This window comes from Netta rufina, assembly GCF_964035555.1.
Source record: "Netta rufina genome assembly, chromosome: 5".
Classification (NCBI taxonomy): Eukaryota; Metazoa; Chordata; class Aves; order Anseriformes; family Anatidae; genus Netta; species Netta rufina.
The window spans coordinates 5,459,605-5,476,667 of NC_140128.1; the positions used below are offsets into that span (position 1 = coordinate 5,459,605).

The window sequence follows — 17,063 nt, forward strand, 5'->3', positions numbered from 1 at the left end:
TTTTAGTAATGATTCAAATGGCATGCCTTTATTCTTCTGAGTATTAAGAATCCTTAAGATTTTACAATTGTTATCAAGGAGCTAGAAAGAGAAGTGTCAGATGTGTGGGTGAGAGTTCACTCGATATATCTTCATGACAAGCTCTTGCCACAGCTGCTAGATGTTCTAGTGAATGTGATAGCTCTGCTGTGCCATTTTGTCAGACTCTAGACATCTAGTGCTTGCTTCATGGAATAGGAGTCCAGGAAAAACAGCTCAGGAACAGCCATATATGTTTCAAATTAAAATCTAAATAAGAAACCTTTTTGTTTTTATTTCAGCACTTGCATTGGAGGAAAATGGATTTGTACAAATCTTACATGTCCAGGTATGTAGAAAAAGTCCCAGATACTTTTTAAATATCTATGAATCTTTATTGGGGTAAGATATTGCAGTTAATATTAACATTTTAAAACTATATTTTCACTATATAATTTACATTTTTGTTTGCATCTCTATATAAACACATTTACCCACAAAGTAGAGTAAAAGTGAATTAAAAGTAAAAGAATTTAAAGTAAAAGAAGAATTAAAGTGAACTGAATAGCAAGCATATCTGCCTTTTGATTTAGCTCAGTAATTTGTCTCCCCCTGGGTTGCTGTAATGTCTCTGATAGATGACACTATCTGATTGTTCCTGGCATTCATCTGAAGTGTCCTCTGCAGTCTTCACTTGACAACTTACCGATTGCTTTGATATCTTGGCTTGGTGTCACATAAGAACTAGACAAAAGCAAAGATGGGCTACGGTTCCTAACCACTTTCCTAGTACATAGTTATAATGCAAGCACATTTTAAAAAAAAAATTATAGTATGTATCAGAGTGTATGAACTCTACAGCAATATTTTCTTGAGAATGCATAATATCTTTTCTACATATTTAAATCCATTATTTGCTCTATTTTCCAGCTGAATGTTCAGTTTCAGGAGACATTCATTTCATGACCTTTGATGGGCGCAAATACACTTTCCAAGCTACCTGCCAATATATTCTAGCAAAAAGCCGTACATCTGGAGAGTTTACCATATCCTTGCAAAATACTCCTTGTGGACAGGTAAGGCTTAGAACCTTCTTGTTATGTTTGTATCCTGAAGACATGTCTGATAAGCAGAGAGTGAAGATACTTGAGTTGTCTAGCCTGGAGAAAAGAAGGCTCAGAGGCAACCACATTGTATATCATAGCCTGGAGGAAACACAAATAGAAGAGCTGTGAAACAAAGAATAAACATCAGCAGCTTAAGTTCTGTCAGCTTAAAATTCTCCAAACTTTGCAATGTCCTTGAAGCTTATGAATGTTTGTTTTATATTGAGGTTGTGTCCTCTGCTTACACAGTTGAAAATCAGCAAAACAGGATCCTTAAATAAAAACAAAGCAACAACACTCTAAGCAATTTCTTTTTCAAATGAAAGATGAAGCAACTGACTTCTTGCAGATGCCCTGCCCACTGCCCTACCTTCAGCCTGACGTTTAAGTCTGTCAATGGACAGACAGCAGAGGTCTGAAGCAAATATCTGCTATAAAAATGTGCAAGAATTGTTGTAGGCCTCATTCATTTTTCTGTTAGAAACTACTTACCACCTATCCAAAATAGACAGAAATTTTTCTTTTGGTTTTGTTGTGGTGATCCTTCTGTTGAGGAAAGTGACAATCAAATTAGTTGGCTTTATGCAGTACTCCTGACACAAAGTATCTTGCAATAACTCTTGCATGGTCTTTGTCCTGACTGAGGGACTTTGTCAAAGTGTTCAGGTGGCTTGCAGGTGGAAAAAAAAATAAGCTTCTTTTGCCTTTTGCTACATATTGGGCTTCATATTTCCCCTATCCTTTAACAAAGTTATCCTGGTCAGTCTGTAGGAAGAGTTTTACAGAGCTTTGAGTTAAGCATTCTGAATGTTACAGCCAGGTGGGTGATCAGAGGCTTATGTGGTTTGTTCCAGGGTTAAATACTGCTATCTCAGTTATCAAATGTGCAAGTGTTGAGAGGGTAGTAAGAGCAGTTTTGTGTGTACTGTAATGCAGGAGTGTGGGGCTTCAGTGCAGCAGTTTGAGTGTCTAACTTTCAGATAGCTGGTACCACTTGGCAGAGGAGCTGCTTCACAGTTCCCTAGGCACCATCCCATGTGTTTTTCCCATTTATAAAAATGAATGAATTGAAATGGGAAGCTAAAAGACTTGTAATGCAGAACCTGGTATTTCTTGATGGTTTGAGATCTGTATGCTTTTAAAATTCTTTTAAGTTATCAGTCAGATCTCATTCAAGAAGATTAAAAGCCCAGAAAGAAAATAGCTGAGGAGATTTTTAGCTCTTTGAATCACAAAGAACCCAGTCATCTAGTGCCTTAGAGCTGATGACATAAACAGTCATCAGGCAACAAGTGATTTGAAAACGATGTGAAATTTTGTTTAAGCACTTTTTGGAGGGAGAATTGGTCAAGTGATCAGCACAGCTTAACTTTATCTGAGTTTCAGGTGACAACCTCACTGGCTTTGTAGTCTGCACGATGAGAAAGTGTTTTGAAGGTGTTTTTTTTTTTTTTTTTCTTGTTGTTGTGCCTTTTTTTTTTTTTTTTAAAGTGTCTAGTGAGAGAAATGTCCGTTCCTGTGGAAACACCTGCTGAAAGTTGGCAGGGGCACTGCTGTGAAAGGAGCAGTTCATTGGAACACAGAATAATTGTCAGGTGGAATTCCTCCTTCAGTTTCAGTGTGAAGGAATAATAAAGCTTTTGTCGATAGCGTGCAGCAAGGTATATCCTATGGAGAGTTGTTCTCTTGGCTCAGGTTTGTGGGTAGGAGCTGGTATGTTTTATTTTTGGCTTCTTAAAAGGTAGGCAAAATTATGAATTTATAGTCACTGCAGCCGAATGATATGCACAGAAATTAAATGAGCTGCAACAAGATAAGCTGCCAGAGCATGGCTTCACAGTGCAGATGTTGTCTTTGCCATTAGTCTAGGAGAGCTGGCTGAGCTGATGAAATAGCTTTGCATTCTTAGAATTCAATATTTTTAAGCTCCATTCTATAATTACAACTGTTGGTGAAAGACCATTACTGCATTAGTATTTAGAGCCATGGAATTTTTGAATGATTTTTATTCTTTGTTATCCATTGTGTGTAATTGTGTGCCCCTGGTACTTGAAGGACTGACAGATGAACTCTGTTTTCATTCAGCATTTTTGAGCCACCTAGTATTGTTCAGAGATGCTGGCAGCTGTAGTGATTGTTTTCAAGTGGGACAAGATTTGCCCCATGTCATGCAAGTCTCAGTGCAAGTCAGTGGGAGTGTAAATCTTTGAAATGAAAACCTTTATCATTTCAGTTTGTGCTGTCAATGGTGCTAATCACAATATAGTTTTGTTGCTATCTTGACTGTCCAAAGGCAAGGAGTTCTTAAGGAAGACTTGCTCGGTTCCTTTTTTAGTACTGAAGATGCTTGGTATCTTACTATTTCATCAACAGTTGCATCTTCATGGCAGGCAGTGAGACTGAGAATCACAGCCTCCTGCAGCTCTGCTGGATGTTTCTGGAATGCAGCTCAGGACTGGAAACTAACCAATGAACAATTTCCAGCAGAAAGACATAGGTCACTCTTTGAGTGATTTCACATGTGTCTGTATGTGTTTTGATAAATAAGACATTATCAGACATTAAGGATAGATTATAAAGATTAGAGTAAATGAGCTAATAGCATGCCAAAAGTGATGGGGCCTTGTTTTGTCACTATTCTTGAATACCTTTTGAATGGGTACAAGACCTTGTGATGCCAGCTGGAACAGACAAAACAGCAGCTGAGTGCTGTCCCCTGTGCTTTGCAGGAACAGGCAGATTTTTTCTACCCCCAAACCACTAAATCAATGTAAATAAGCTGATGCCTTTGAATCCAGAACAAAGAGGTAAGAATATAACAGGACTAGCAGAAATTTAGTTTGTGCCTGGAGCAAAGAGAAAGTAAGGGTGGACAATGATTCTGATGTCTTTCAGGATGTAGCAAGGTAAATTACAGCATGCTGAGGTGACATCAAGACATCTCTCAGTCTACTTCTCTGTCTGACAGAGAAGTCTGACAGACTTCTCTGTGACAGAACATTTTTCTCATAAAATTGACGAGTGATTAAATTCATTCTAATGATAATAATAATAAAAAAAACTTCCGATGGACTTCTGTGATTAATAAGCATTCTTTTCCCAGGGGTACTAAAAGCCCAAGTACAGATAATTATTCTGAAAGGTGGAAGTCCTGACCTAGAAACTCTGATGGGAATGGACTGGTGCCTATCATCTCTCTGGCTAGTTGCCATGTTATTTAGTACAGGTGTACTTGTTGTGATACATCGGAAACATCCAGTACTCAATAGGTCTCAGACTTGTGCTGCTTCCCACCTGTGTGGTGTCTACTTGAAGATCACTCCTGTAACATGAAACGTGCAGGAATACTTGAGATTTCATTTAGGTACCAGCCAGTTTCAGGACTTGCTTTAGGATTGTTCGTAGGCTGTCTTATAGGCAATTCTGTCTGTTTACGTGGATGTTTCTCTCTGCTAAAGTTTAGAAATTGTTGGCTGTATTAGGCTTTAATGTCTTGATTTTGTCCTGGCAATTATCCACCTCCAAAAATAATTTCAGTAGTTTTAGGTCAAAGTACACTTATTCTTGAAGTTAAAATAAATATCTGAAGGTTTGTTTATAAATAAATAATCTGTTTGCACGCCATCATAGGTACTAAAATTCCTTAGAAATTTGAAAATAATGCACTAAAATTGTGAATGGAAAGAAATCTATTTTCACACAGAACAAGTATCGTAGTTGACTTCAGTTTTGATGAAAACGCTTAACTTGAATTTGATTCTTGATCTTTAAGCTCTTGTGAAACTTTCTTATGTAGGACATTTAGCTTCCTTCTGTTTTGAGACCTTAGGACATAAGTCCCAATACTTTGCTTTTAGTATTTCAGTTGAATAGCTAGTTTTGGTAATGCTGACATTTGAGTGTGAATGAAGAAGATGAGCGTAGGTAAGGTATATGAGGTTGATCTAGGATTCTTTTTTTGAATATGATTCATGCTGACTGAAGTACAATATTCCTTCTCATGGTTTTCCTAAATGATGTTTTTACTGACTTAGAGAATTAATATGGTGGTAGGAATAAGCAATGGTAATAAAAATAAGCAAGTCAGGCCAGTTGGATACTGTGATATGATGCTGCCTTTCTTTAGTTCAGTATTCATCCAGGGAACTAATGAACATACTCCACAATTCTTCCCTAGAAATAATTAACTTAAATGCTCTTTTTAAATGATGTATAAGATGCTTCTGTCTTCCATTACTGTTTGCCTTTAAAAAGCAACAACAAAAAAGTACACCTTAAAGAATCTGTGCATATCAGAACATATTTTAAACTAAGGAGAAGTAGAAATTCACACTTCTGTGCACTGTCATGCGGATAATGCAGCCTTGTTTGCGAGTAGGAACTTACCCTCAGTGGGTCTTGTTTCAGTGGGTCTCATGAATTGCAGGTGTATTTGTACTAAGCTTTGGAAGAGTTTAAATTTCTCTCTCCTAATCCCACTTGAGCAGTGTTAGCATAACATAGTAGAGTTGTACTTAAATATACTTTTGAAATAATTAAACAAACAAACAAAAATTCTGTATCTTAGCTGCAAAGCTCTATGTTTTACCAGTGCACTCTGCTAAGAAACAACATAAAGCATATAATTTCTAATTTCTCCCTAATAACTTTACATGCACTCTTATTAACATGCATCCTACTTAATCAAATCAAATATGTTTTTAATTACCTTATTTTGTAGAACCAGGATGGATCATGTATCCAATCAATCAGCATTATTCTTAAACAGGACCCCAAGAGGCAAGTTACTCTGACTCATTCAGGAGATGTTTTGGTTTATGACCAGTACAAAATTAACCTGCCTTATGCAGATGGTAAGGAATAATATATGAGCATATAATGCCTATCAAGCACTGAAGTGGTATTTTAATGCCATATGTATATGTTGTGATGTCATCAGTGTTGCTAATATACTAAAGCTAAGTGATATATTGTTAATATTAACATTGTTCATCTTTGACCAAATGTTTCACAGATTACCTGCTGATGTACTTGGTGCTTTGATATTAATTGTTGTGCATAGCTATACTGAGCTAGTGTCTCTTATGTTAAGATTGAATATTTTGTGTTTCTAACAGGGCCAAATGCCATCCTTCGCATTTATAAGATTGGTTAGTTCTTTTCTGAGGGGAAATTTTCTCTGATTCCTGACTGATTTCTCTTCCCTTTTTTGTAAAAAAAAATCAAGTAAATGTAAGTGGAAGGAGCCCTCTCTTACCCTTTGCATGTAATCTGCAGATGTTCAGACAAGAACTTTTTAAATTTTTTTTTTTGTCTTCACTGAGTTTTTAAATTTCTCCCTCTGGAAGATTGTATCAGGTATTCTACATATGAATATGGGACTGTTCTGTGAAGATCAATGTTAGCTTTACTGAGTGTGATCTATGCAAATCACTAGTTTATTTTATGTCCTTTGAGACTTGGCTCTTTGAGAATTCCCAAAAAGGGATTTAATCCAGGAAGAAAATTGCTGCTAGGAGTAGGTTGTTTAAAAAGTGAATGAGAATATTATCTTCAATGTCTGCATACTCTTTGGAGCATCTTGGCTTTGTCAAAGAGTTTTATTATCATTAGTTTCTTGTTTTCTATTTTAAAGTCTGAATCCCATATAACCTTTTGGGATAAATGAACAATTTGGGGAGAATGGGGCCGGAGTAGGACAAAATGTGCCGTATATAAGAATGACATTTAAAAAAAAAGTGATGTGACAAGAAAGAAAATGGAAACTACAGACAGGTTTCCTTTGCCCTTCAACAATCTCTGTTCTTATTCACTAGATTTATTTGAAATACGGAAACTCTCCTCTATATTCCTTCAAGTAAAGACAAACATTGGATTACAGATACTGTATGACAGAGAAGGACTAAGGCTTTATCTTCAAGCTGATGGACGGTGGAAGGATGATACTGTTGGCCTTTGTGGAACCTTCAATGGAAATATGGAGGATGACTTTTTGTATGAATAATTCCAAGATTTTTATTTGTCAATACATGAATATTTGCGGTTAGAGTTGTAGATCAAATCTATACTGAAGCTGCATAGGGGGATAACAAAAATACCTTATTTTGAAGTTTGGTGTTAGTGGGTTAGATAGTAGGTTATGGTTCGTTAAAAGAAAGTGTGTAAACATGTTTTGTTTAGAGTATTTGAATATAAAAATACAGCGAAATATATACCGTTACTGAGGACTAGTTTATCTGATTGTTTTTGTCCAAAAGATGGACTGGCTTATATTAGGAAATTTATCCCCCCTCCCTGAAAGCCTCTGTCTCTGTCCAGCTCCAATTCTCTGCTACAAGCTCTAATCTGCTCTATCCAACAGAGCCTCCATTGTTTGTGCCTGCAGGCCAGCAACAGGAATTGGCTGTTGCCTGAGCCTCACTTGTAATGCAGTGAAAGGTGGTCAGAGCTGCCTGAGCATTGCAATCAATCTTAGAGTTTATGCCCAGCTTCCTAGCAGCAGATGTCCTGCAGACACCAAATAAATTGGCCTCCAGAGGATGAAGCAGACTAATGGAAGGGGGAGAAGAAGAATGGGAATTTAGAGCATGACAGAATACTTTATTAACAACAGGGGGAAAAATAAAAGCAGAAGAAGCAGGAGAGAGAGTGTCTCAAAGTTGGAAGTTGTCAGAACTGATAGAAAAATGGCAAAAATTTCCATAATAGATCCAAAAATAAAAAAAATAATATATATATATATATATATATATATATATATATATAAACAGTTTCTTAAAGTTAAAACAACTTTCCATAGACAATGTTGTCTTGTGCAACACATCCACCAATAGTATTACTGGTTTTATGTCTTATAGCATCTTTTATCTAGTGTGTGATACACCATATTTAAGTGCATAGTTTTGATCATTCTCTGTACACAATATTACCATCCTTTAGTTATTTCGATCAAAGTCTCTGTGTTCAGTTTCTGCTGCACCTCTGCTTACCCAGGCCTAATGGTATCTAATTGCTTTTGTAGTTATATCTCTGGACCCTTGGATTTCTACCTCCTCCTCTTTCTTGCAGGGAGTAGAGAACCTGGGAAGTCACCTACCAGGAACAGACATGAAATTGTAGGTAGAGGAGACAGCAGAATAGATCAGGTATCACTTAGGAGGCAGAATTATGAATAAGAAAGTGCAGACTTTGAGGACAACAGTGTTCCATTTCACTCATGTGAAAATGGAACTAGGTCTGTTTTGATCCATCCTTTCATACAGAATATCTAATGGTTCTGAAGCGCATCTTCTCTTTCTTTTCTGGGCCTTTGCCTGGAAAGAGAGAGAGGAGCCCTGAAACATTAGCTGACAGTGCTTTGGGGAAAAGTGCAATGGAAGGGGAGCTTCAATCAGGTCTGGTGAGGAAGGTAGTAGAAATGAAACTATTCTGTAAATTCACTGTGTCTTTTGTGACTGACTTCTGTTTTGTAAAAGATCTCCAGTTGGAGTAACTGAAAGCACTCCGCAGCTGTTTGGAAATGCATGGAAAACTTCATCAGCATGCACGCTTGTGCACGATAGCTCACAAATGGATCCATGTGATATTCATCTACAGGCAGGTGGGCAGTGATGGTCAAATATTGTTGACAAATGCATTTCTACTTATTACATCTGTGCTGGGCTTCCTTTTTGGATCGGGAAAAGTAACCACCAGTCCTCCCTGCTGAAAAATGGAATAATATTTATTTATCTGAATCCCCTAACAAATGATATAGTGCATTGTTTAAATATGTACTGCTACTTGCATAAGCACTTCAAATACCCTGTTTATTTCTAGTTTGCAGTTGCAGTGTGCAAAGCTAGGCATTAAAGGTTGGTAGTACATCTAGTACTGGTGATGCTGCTAGTTAGGATGGAGACTCAAAAGTATTACAGTACTCATTTTTCAAAATACTGAGAAAATGGAACACTCCAGTTGTGTGCTATGGAGGAGAAAAAGTAATAGAACAATATTTATGCTCTGCCAGCCTTTACATTTGGCTGAAAGGGTTTGACTGGGGAAACATGATATAGTGGCTGATGCAATAAAAACCATATCTAGCCATTAAAGACATTCTCTAATAATGATGAACTTGGTAGATCATCAGTTATATTCCTCTCAGAATTACTAGCACTTGTCATCTTGGACTGTACAGGCTTCTAGACAAGATACAGGGGTAAAATGATCATTACAGTTTTGACTGTAACTTCAGCTGTGGTAGGAAATCATCATAATTCCTGCTAGGAAATCACCCAGTCTTCTGAGTATTTATACAATGTGCAGTGCTAAGGAACTGCATTCTTAATGGTTTGGACACTAGCATAGAAAAAACAGTGGTCAGTATACGAAGTCAGAAGTTCTGGAAAGGAAATGTTGAGGTCCCAGTTTATTCATTTCCCTTTTGTTGTTGAAGGTGTCTATTTTTATTTTTCTGGGTACGTTAATGTATCATTTTGATTATCCTGACCACTATTGCACAAGCATGAAATGCATTCAGAATTAAAATACTAAGATGAGTGTTGTTTGGAGTTGTTGTAACAAGTGAAAGTGGTTGCAGCCTTAGCCAATGTGAAACAATGGGTAACAATAGATTATTCTTTAAAATGTTGACATACTTGAAGTAGTTACTGGGAATTACTGAAACGAGAAATATCTTTTCTTGTGTGTTTATGAAATACAGTAGTTAGTATCTGGCATCTTGTGCCTAACCCTCATCATTTAGTCAGTTTAAAGATAGTCTGTACCTAGGCACTGTCTGCATATTGTAAGTTGTCCAGATAGCTTAAAATCATTCCAAGAACAAACTCAAATCTATGAGCAGCTAACTTTTTCTGTCCTGTTGTATAGTTGTATTGATATGAAAGGTAGCAATATATATATGGCAATAGTAGATATCTATTAACATGACTAGTTAGATAACTATTAACATAATTAATAACAATTGCATTGCATAGAAAACACTTTATCTTCCAAGTCTTTTTAAACTCCCCCACTGAAAGTGTTTAATTTGTTATTTGTGTAGCTTCTTATGCAGCGGAGGCTTGTAGCATCCTTACGAAAGAACTTTTTGCTCCATGCTACCCCTATTTGAGTCCCATTCCCTATTTTGAGCAGTGCAGAAGAGACACGTGCAAATGTGGACAGAATTGTTTTTGCTCTGCTCTGGCCCATTATGCTCATCATTGCCAAAGATTTGGAGTTATAATAGATTTCAGAAGAGGTGTCCCAGACTGTGGTGAGTTGCTTTTCATTTGCACTCTTAATAATTATTTTTGGAGACTTCAGAATTAATCCACTTCTCTCATTTCAAAGCTGATTTTAATTCAATGTTATCTTCTGATTGTCATTCTATCACAGTAAGATAAGATAAGATAATTCTATCACAGTAGGATAAGGCTCTTTTTCTTGTGAAGAAATATGTCTTTGAATGTCTTTTCCTACCCACATTGCTATTATTCGCTAGCTGCCTAAGTACATTTGTTCTATTTTTTGTAGATGCTAGGTTTTATCTAATTCTTCAAATGAACCCTTGACAGAGATGAAAAACTATATTGGCGTATATAGCAATTCTCTCTGTATTGTTTTCAATTTCCACTCTTTCTGACATTCTCCAAGAGGTTATTTTCTTATTGTCTGTGAAACTAAAATGAGTATAAAGTGCTGAAAATACATGTAGAGAATTGCTGATTTTTAAATGAAGACGAATGGAGGACTACAGCTTGCCTGGAGATAGCCAAAGCCGACTTCTGTTATCTGCTTTATAATGAATAACCAGTAGAGGAGTAGATAATATTATTTTTCAGTTTATATGAACTTTTTTAGTGATGCAAAAGACATTGATAGGAGATATAATGCTGTTACGCATTTTTAAAAATTATAAAATTAAGGACCCTATAAAGCAGCCCTTAACTGAATCCCCTGATGTGTTGGTAGGCTTGGATCCAGAAGCAAGGCTGAAAATCTTCTCTAAAGAACACTTAACAATTTGACATCTGATAATTATCATCACATTGTGTAATTATCCATGTTATAATGCTTGATAAAGAGGATGTTGAGAAGTTCATCCAAGCTGGCTTATCTGTTTATATATCTGGGGAAGTAAAACAAAACAAAACAACAACAACTACAAAAAAGAAAAAAAAACAAAAAACAAAAAACAACAATGGCTTGCTTGAGTTCATTGTGGCATGAATGGCTGTGTTCACTGTTACTAAATGAATCTGTTTCAAAACTTTTAGTTTTCTTTTGCTTTTTTAAAAAAGTAAATATTTATAAGAACATATGTAAAAAGTCAAGCTTATAGGGTTTAAAATGTTTTCTTACTAATATTTCAAGCTCTTGAATTTATTTTAAGCAGGGCTTTATAGGATAGATAAGAAAACATGATGGTACTGTGCAACAGCTGCAAAGTGCACATGTTTTATTCATTGCTTGTAATGTTCCCTTTAAGATGTGAGTTTTCCAAAGCCCATGCATGAGAACTATGCATTTGCAGAGTCAGAGACAAAAACCTCAGATTGTCCAGTTTCCCCAGTATAAATCTGGATTAACTGCATAGACTTCATTGGACTTGTTATTACTGTGGATTTACATCTGTTTAGTTTACACAGCATGGTGCCAAGATAGCAATTTTAGTGGAATTTAATGTAATGGGGAATGAAAGAGCAGAGATGTTTATCAGAAAACTGTTGGGAGGTACTTGAGTCTCTTGCACAGTAATTTGAGAGCGTTGTTTCATTTGGACAGCTCTTTCATGTGAAGATACAAAGGAGTACAGTACTTGTGTATCTACCTGTGGCAGAACCTGCCAAGCACTGTCTGTGCCAGAGACATGCAGCAGTGATTGTGTTGAAGGCTGTGCTTGTCCCTCTGGAATGTACTTGAATTCCAAGACTGAAAGATGTGTAGAGAGGTAAGTGAAGTTGCAATTCTGATAGTCACAGTCGCTATTTCACACCACTGTGTTTAATAAATGTGTAACCTGTAGATGCTGTGCATTTGCAAAATTGGCAGGATCTTAGAATTACATAGAACCTTTATGTTGATCAAAAATAGTTCTGTTGTAGTACTGAAACTCATCCAATGCCACCAAACCTAATTGTTACATACTATCTCTTTCTGTATGTTAGAAATACAAAGATGCCCATTGATAAGGGGAGGTTCTGCTTTGTTATTGATTGATATGCTATGAGATATATGGTAGTATACATTGGTAGTTATCTAGGTCAATTTATTGCAGCTAAAAAAAATATAAATCAATTTGAATAGCAATTATTAAGTCAAGGGGAATTTTCTACTTTCAATTTATGAGGTAATTGCTACAGTTTTTTTTTTTTTTTTTTTCTACTCCAGAAATGAATGTCCTTGTTATTTTCAAGGAATTGACTATGCCCCTGGAGATAATGTTATCACATCTTTGGGCAAATGGTAAGATAACTGTTTTGGACAGAACTTCTTGAGGACTTTTGTTTTCAGGTTGCTGTGCTTACAGTCCAATACACTGAAGTGCAGAGTAGAAAGAAAACCTACTGCTACTATGTACATCCATGCTAACATGAAGAGACATAGAAAACTCCAGCACTTTCTGAGATTTAATTATGCTAATTAATTATGCTGTGGTGAATATTTGTCTGAGTGCACACTGATCATATGATTGTCCATAAATGGATTTTTTTAAGAAATGACTGCCCAAAAAAAAATATCTTTGCATTGATTTCAGTGGAGTTACATTGGTATTTGGCAGCTTATGTTTATAGGCTCATTGAGAAGAAAGTTTTCAAACACAGTGATTTTGTTAGAAACAATTATGATCTTTATTTTTCTTCTAAGTGCCTCTGCTCTGGAACTTCCACTTTATAAATGTGATTTCCTCTTCTGTTTGTCTATGGTGTAGCCTTTCTGTTCATCTGTTTTCAACCAGTTGTTTTAAAAACATTTTGACTGAGATGCTGACATGCCAACAGTTGTGTTGCCTCCCTGTTGGTCCCTTTGGTACTGCTTTGTCTTTTGGCTGAGTTACATCCAAGTCCTTGAGCTAGAACACTTTACCTGCAATTCTTTGTAGTGTGCACACAATCCTGGATGTAACAACAGAGTGTCTGTAGCACATGCAGAATCTAATTTAGGATTTGTTAGCTGACTAGCAGCAGGTGTACTGGAGGCATCTTCACTATTGGGGGTGGAAAAAAAGAAAGGAAGAATGGTGTTGAAGTTGGTTGGCTCAGGTCCTCTTCTAGTGAAGCATAAGTCCTGAACTGAGGGCACTACTACTGTGTTTTTCCTTGGTAGTTGCTATCAGACTTGGTACCATTTTGTATAACTAAAAACTAGTTTGGCTGTAATCAGAGTAGGCCATATTATGTTATTTAGTACTTCCTTGCATACAATATCTTGTCAGAAGGCTTGAGTTTTCTGTAGTTCACTTGTTCTCTTTGCTGTAACATATTATGTAGGGAAAACTTGTCTGTTCTCATCTGTGCAATACATTGCAATGTAAAAGATGTTATGTTATTATAAGCTTCATAATGCACTTCCTTTTTCTATTTGTAATTTTCATTACCATAGGATTGTTGGGGTTGTTTTAGTTTCTGATTATGAACAGATGGTTCTAGTTAGTTCTGGTAAGAAAATCACAGTAGCTTGCTACTCTAGATTCCTATCACATTACAGAATCAAGATTAGTTTGGGACAACGTGTGTATAAAAATTAACAAGTGCAATTCAGTTTCCTCTTTGAGAAAAGTCAGCCCAGTTCAGTACAAAAAAATCGTTGTAGTCTCAATAGCTTGTGATTGTATTATATTCAGCACTGGGGTTTTACCTGTGGGTATGTACAACTGTTGTTATTGTCAACATTTTCACATAAGCTAATAGCTTGCTTTCCAGCAGAGTTCTAAGCTGCTGGTAAAGAAAAAATATTGAATGGTTACAACAGTATAATGAATGTTCATTTAAGAGTATATGCCCAGAACAGGGTACCTTGCTTTAACCTATATATATATATATTTTTTTTTTTTTCTCCATTAATTGCTGCATTTTCTTTTTAGATTATGATGATCCCATTATGAAAAGGGCTTGGTTTGCTATTATTGCACCAATCTGTTTGGGAGCAGTATAGTGATTTATTTCTGTAGGTATTTTTGTGTCAATCCTAGTATTTTAACTGCTCATAATAACAGTTATACTATGCAACTGTTGCTATTTTTAGGCCTTGTCCTGCATCTTATGTTGCACAGAAAGCAAAAGATTGAAACATAATTAATTATCCTTATGCAATATATACTTTCTTCTTGGTTCTAAGTTTCAGTGAAAACACGTAGTCCTTTTTTATTGATTTGTGCTGCGTGCTTCATTATTATACAGAAGACAATAATACTTCACATCTTTCTGGCTCTCATTGCATCTTCATGTATTTTTATTGCAGCCATTGCAGGGATGGAGTAATGAATTGTGATAACAACATAACTGGTGAGTGAAGAGGTAGAGGGAGAAATTACTTCAGGTCTGCTTAACATGTATCTGTTAATATCTGTGAAACTCTTTATGTGCAGTAGAAGATTGTGCAATATATACAAATGAGTAATTGGCAGAATGAGACCCCTGATGTAGAAGTTATATGTTTACCTTGAAAGCAAGTCTGGTATCAAGCAGCAGGATAATTGTCTGAAATCCTGTTAAATCTGAGCTTTTTTTTTTTTTTTCTTGTAATGTATATGAACTTAAATATGGTTTTAGGAACTGACTGCTGTCAGTAACTGTTCACAGAAAATTTTCTTTACCTCTACAAAACCTGAAAAAATACCAAAAAAAAAAAAAAAAAAAAAAGTAATACGTAAAAAGAATGTAACAACTGCTTTGGATATTCCTGTTGCACATAATGCTAAGCATAACACAAAAGCAATCATGCAATAAAGTTATCTGTGTAAATAATTTATCTTATACCTGTATTGGATATGAAATTTCAGAATTTCAGGTGTGAAGACTAATGTGTTTGTCTTTTTTTTTTTTTTTTTTTTCCTGCAGCACACAGCTGCCCAGTTGGACAGATTTATATTAACTGTAGTAATCCACAAGTTGATGCTGAACTCAGCAGAGAGAGAACTTGTGAGAATCAACTGCTAAACCTCACTTTCTCAGCACACCTTCCATGTGTTTCAGGTTGTGTATGCCCACCAGGGTGAGTATTTTGTGTTGTATGTTAGTGTACAAACATAGATGACTAACTTCAGTACTGGTTGAGTAGTTAATGCTGCTGAAAACATGCCACTTTACTACTTGGAGAATTTGAGGTGTAAAGGAGTGAGCATTATGCTCGTGAAGGCTTACCACAAAAGGTACAGGCTACTGAATGTGTAAGAAATGGTAATCTAAAAGACGGGGAGTCAAAGATCTAATACCTCACAATAATAAAAACAACGTACCAGGAAACAACATAGCAGGAATATAGAAAGGGTTTTGAAACTACTTGATTCAAGCCTTGTTTCTTGTATGATTCAAGCCTTGTATGAATCTACAGCGGATTCATATGAATTTACATAATATTTTGTAGAAGTTTCTCTAACTTGGATTTTGATTATTTCACTAAGGGAGACATTTTTCTTCATTCCTAGACATTGTTTGCAGTGTAGTTTCCCTTGGAGGGGTATTTAATCAGTCTCAGGAATTTATGCTGAAAATGTGCAATGTTTTTGTTTTTGTTTTTTTTTTTTTTTTTTTTTTTTTGAATCAAACACTATTGTTGAGAGATTTTTAGAGATAAAAGTAATAATTACGTATTTGTTCTGTTTTGGATGGTATTTAGTCCTATAAGAACATAGTTTCAAGTTTTTGACTATTGTTACTCTAAAGTTAACATTGGTAACTTGAGAGCATCCCAAAAACCAAGAATGGAAGCCAGATTCTCAGTCAAAATGAATTGAAATAGCTCGGGTGACATCTGTGGGCCTACACTCATTTACATGTAAGTTTTTCTATGCTATGCTAAAAGATTGCTATCCAGACTGTTGTATTTCATTTTAACATTCAAAACCATGAAATTTCAAACTGTTCACATGAAGTGGAACCTGTAATTCAGTCCAACTGAAAGTACGGTACCATAGTGAAAATGTGCAGTGCTAAGATTTTGAAATTAAGTTGAGGCAGACATTTACAGTATTTACAGCTTACTGTGACTTCTGCCAATATAAATCTGTGTAGGTGTAGGACCTTATCCTCTGCACTTAGGACAGAACTAGGAAATGGTACCACAAGCTTAGGATCTGGACCAGAAATACCAATTGGTACTGATGAAGTAGAAATGACCAAGTATTTGTTTCTACTCATCTTTCTAGGCAACCAGTTCTTCCTAGTGAAATATAAAACTGAGTTGACACTGTCAACTTTACAAGAGAAAAATAGCCATGGAATTTCTTTGATCTTAACATTAGTTCGTGAGCTGAAATCATTAGTTTCATTTCTTTGTTCATGCTTTTGTTCCTTTTCTGAGATCTTGTACCAGTTTAAACCAATTCGTTTATCTGTAAGCTAACCTGACTACAGCAGTAGTTGGGTCAGGTTAGCATGTTTTGTTCTTTATTTAATTTAGGTAAACTAATGAAAAACATTGTGCAGAGAAGTGTATATATCACAGTTAAGAAACATTTAAAGGAAGCTACACTTTTTTTTTTTTTTTTTTTTTTTTTTTTTTTTCAGAAGTGTAGTGAGGTGATTATTATATCATGGTACCCTGAAAAATACTTAACACATACTTCCACAGAAGGAGAAAAGTCCTGTTTTTACTGAATTTGGTGTTAAGATTTCAAGAAGCTAGTGTTTTTATTTTTAGCCTATCTAGTGTCTGGAGTCTGAAATATTCTTTCAAATATTTCAAAATACTTCCAGCAGTACTCATTTGTTGTGCTTAGGGTACATTCTAGTGGAA

At 35.8% G+C, this 17,063-nt stretch overlaps 1 protein-coding gene across 1 annotated transcript in view; it reads left to right on the forward strand.

Annotated features, from left to right (window-relative positions):
* The window catches only part of OTOG (otogelin), a gene marked incomplete at both ends in the record, with an annotated part of 102,664 nt that overhangs the window by 16,175 nt on the left and 69,426 nt on the right, over nt 1-17,063 (forward strand). Inside the window, 10 exons of the mRNA XM_084286949.1 lie at nt 321-367; nt 949-1,094; nt 5,845-5,977; nt 6,941-7,118; nt 8,600-8,724; nt 10,168-10,380; nt 11,892-12,057; nt 12,498-12,572; nt 14,568-14,611; nt 15,167-15,320. Coding sequence (XP_084143075.1) covers nt 321-367; nt 949-1,094; nt 5,845-5,977; nt 6,941-7,118; nt 8,600-8,724; nt 10,168-10,380; nt 11,892-12,057; nt 12,498-12,572; nt 14,568-14,611; nt 15,167-15,320 — 1,281 coding nt within the window. The remainder of the gene's footprint in view (nt 1-320; nt 368-948; nt 1,095-5,844; nt 5,978-6,940; nt 7,119-8,599; nt 8,725-10,167; nt 10,381-11,891; nt 12,058-12,497; nt 12,573-14,567; nt 14,612-15,166; nt 15,321-17,063) is intronic.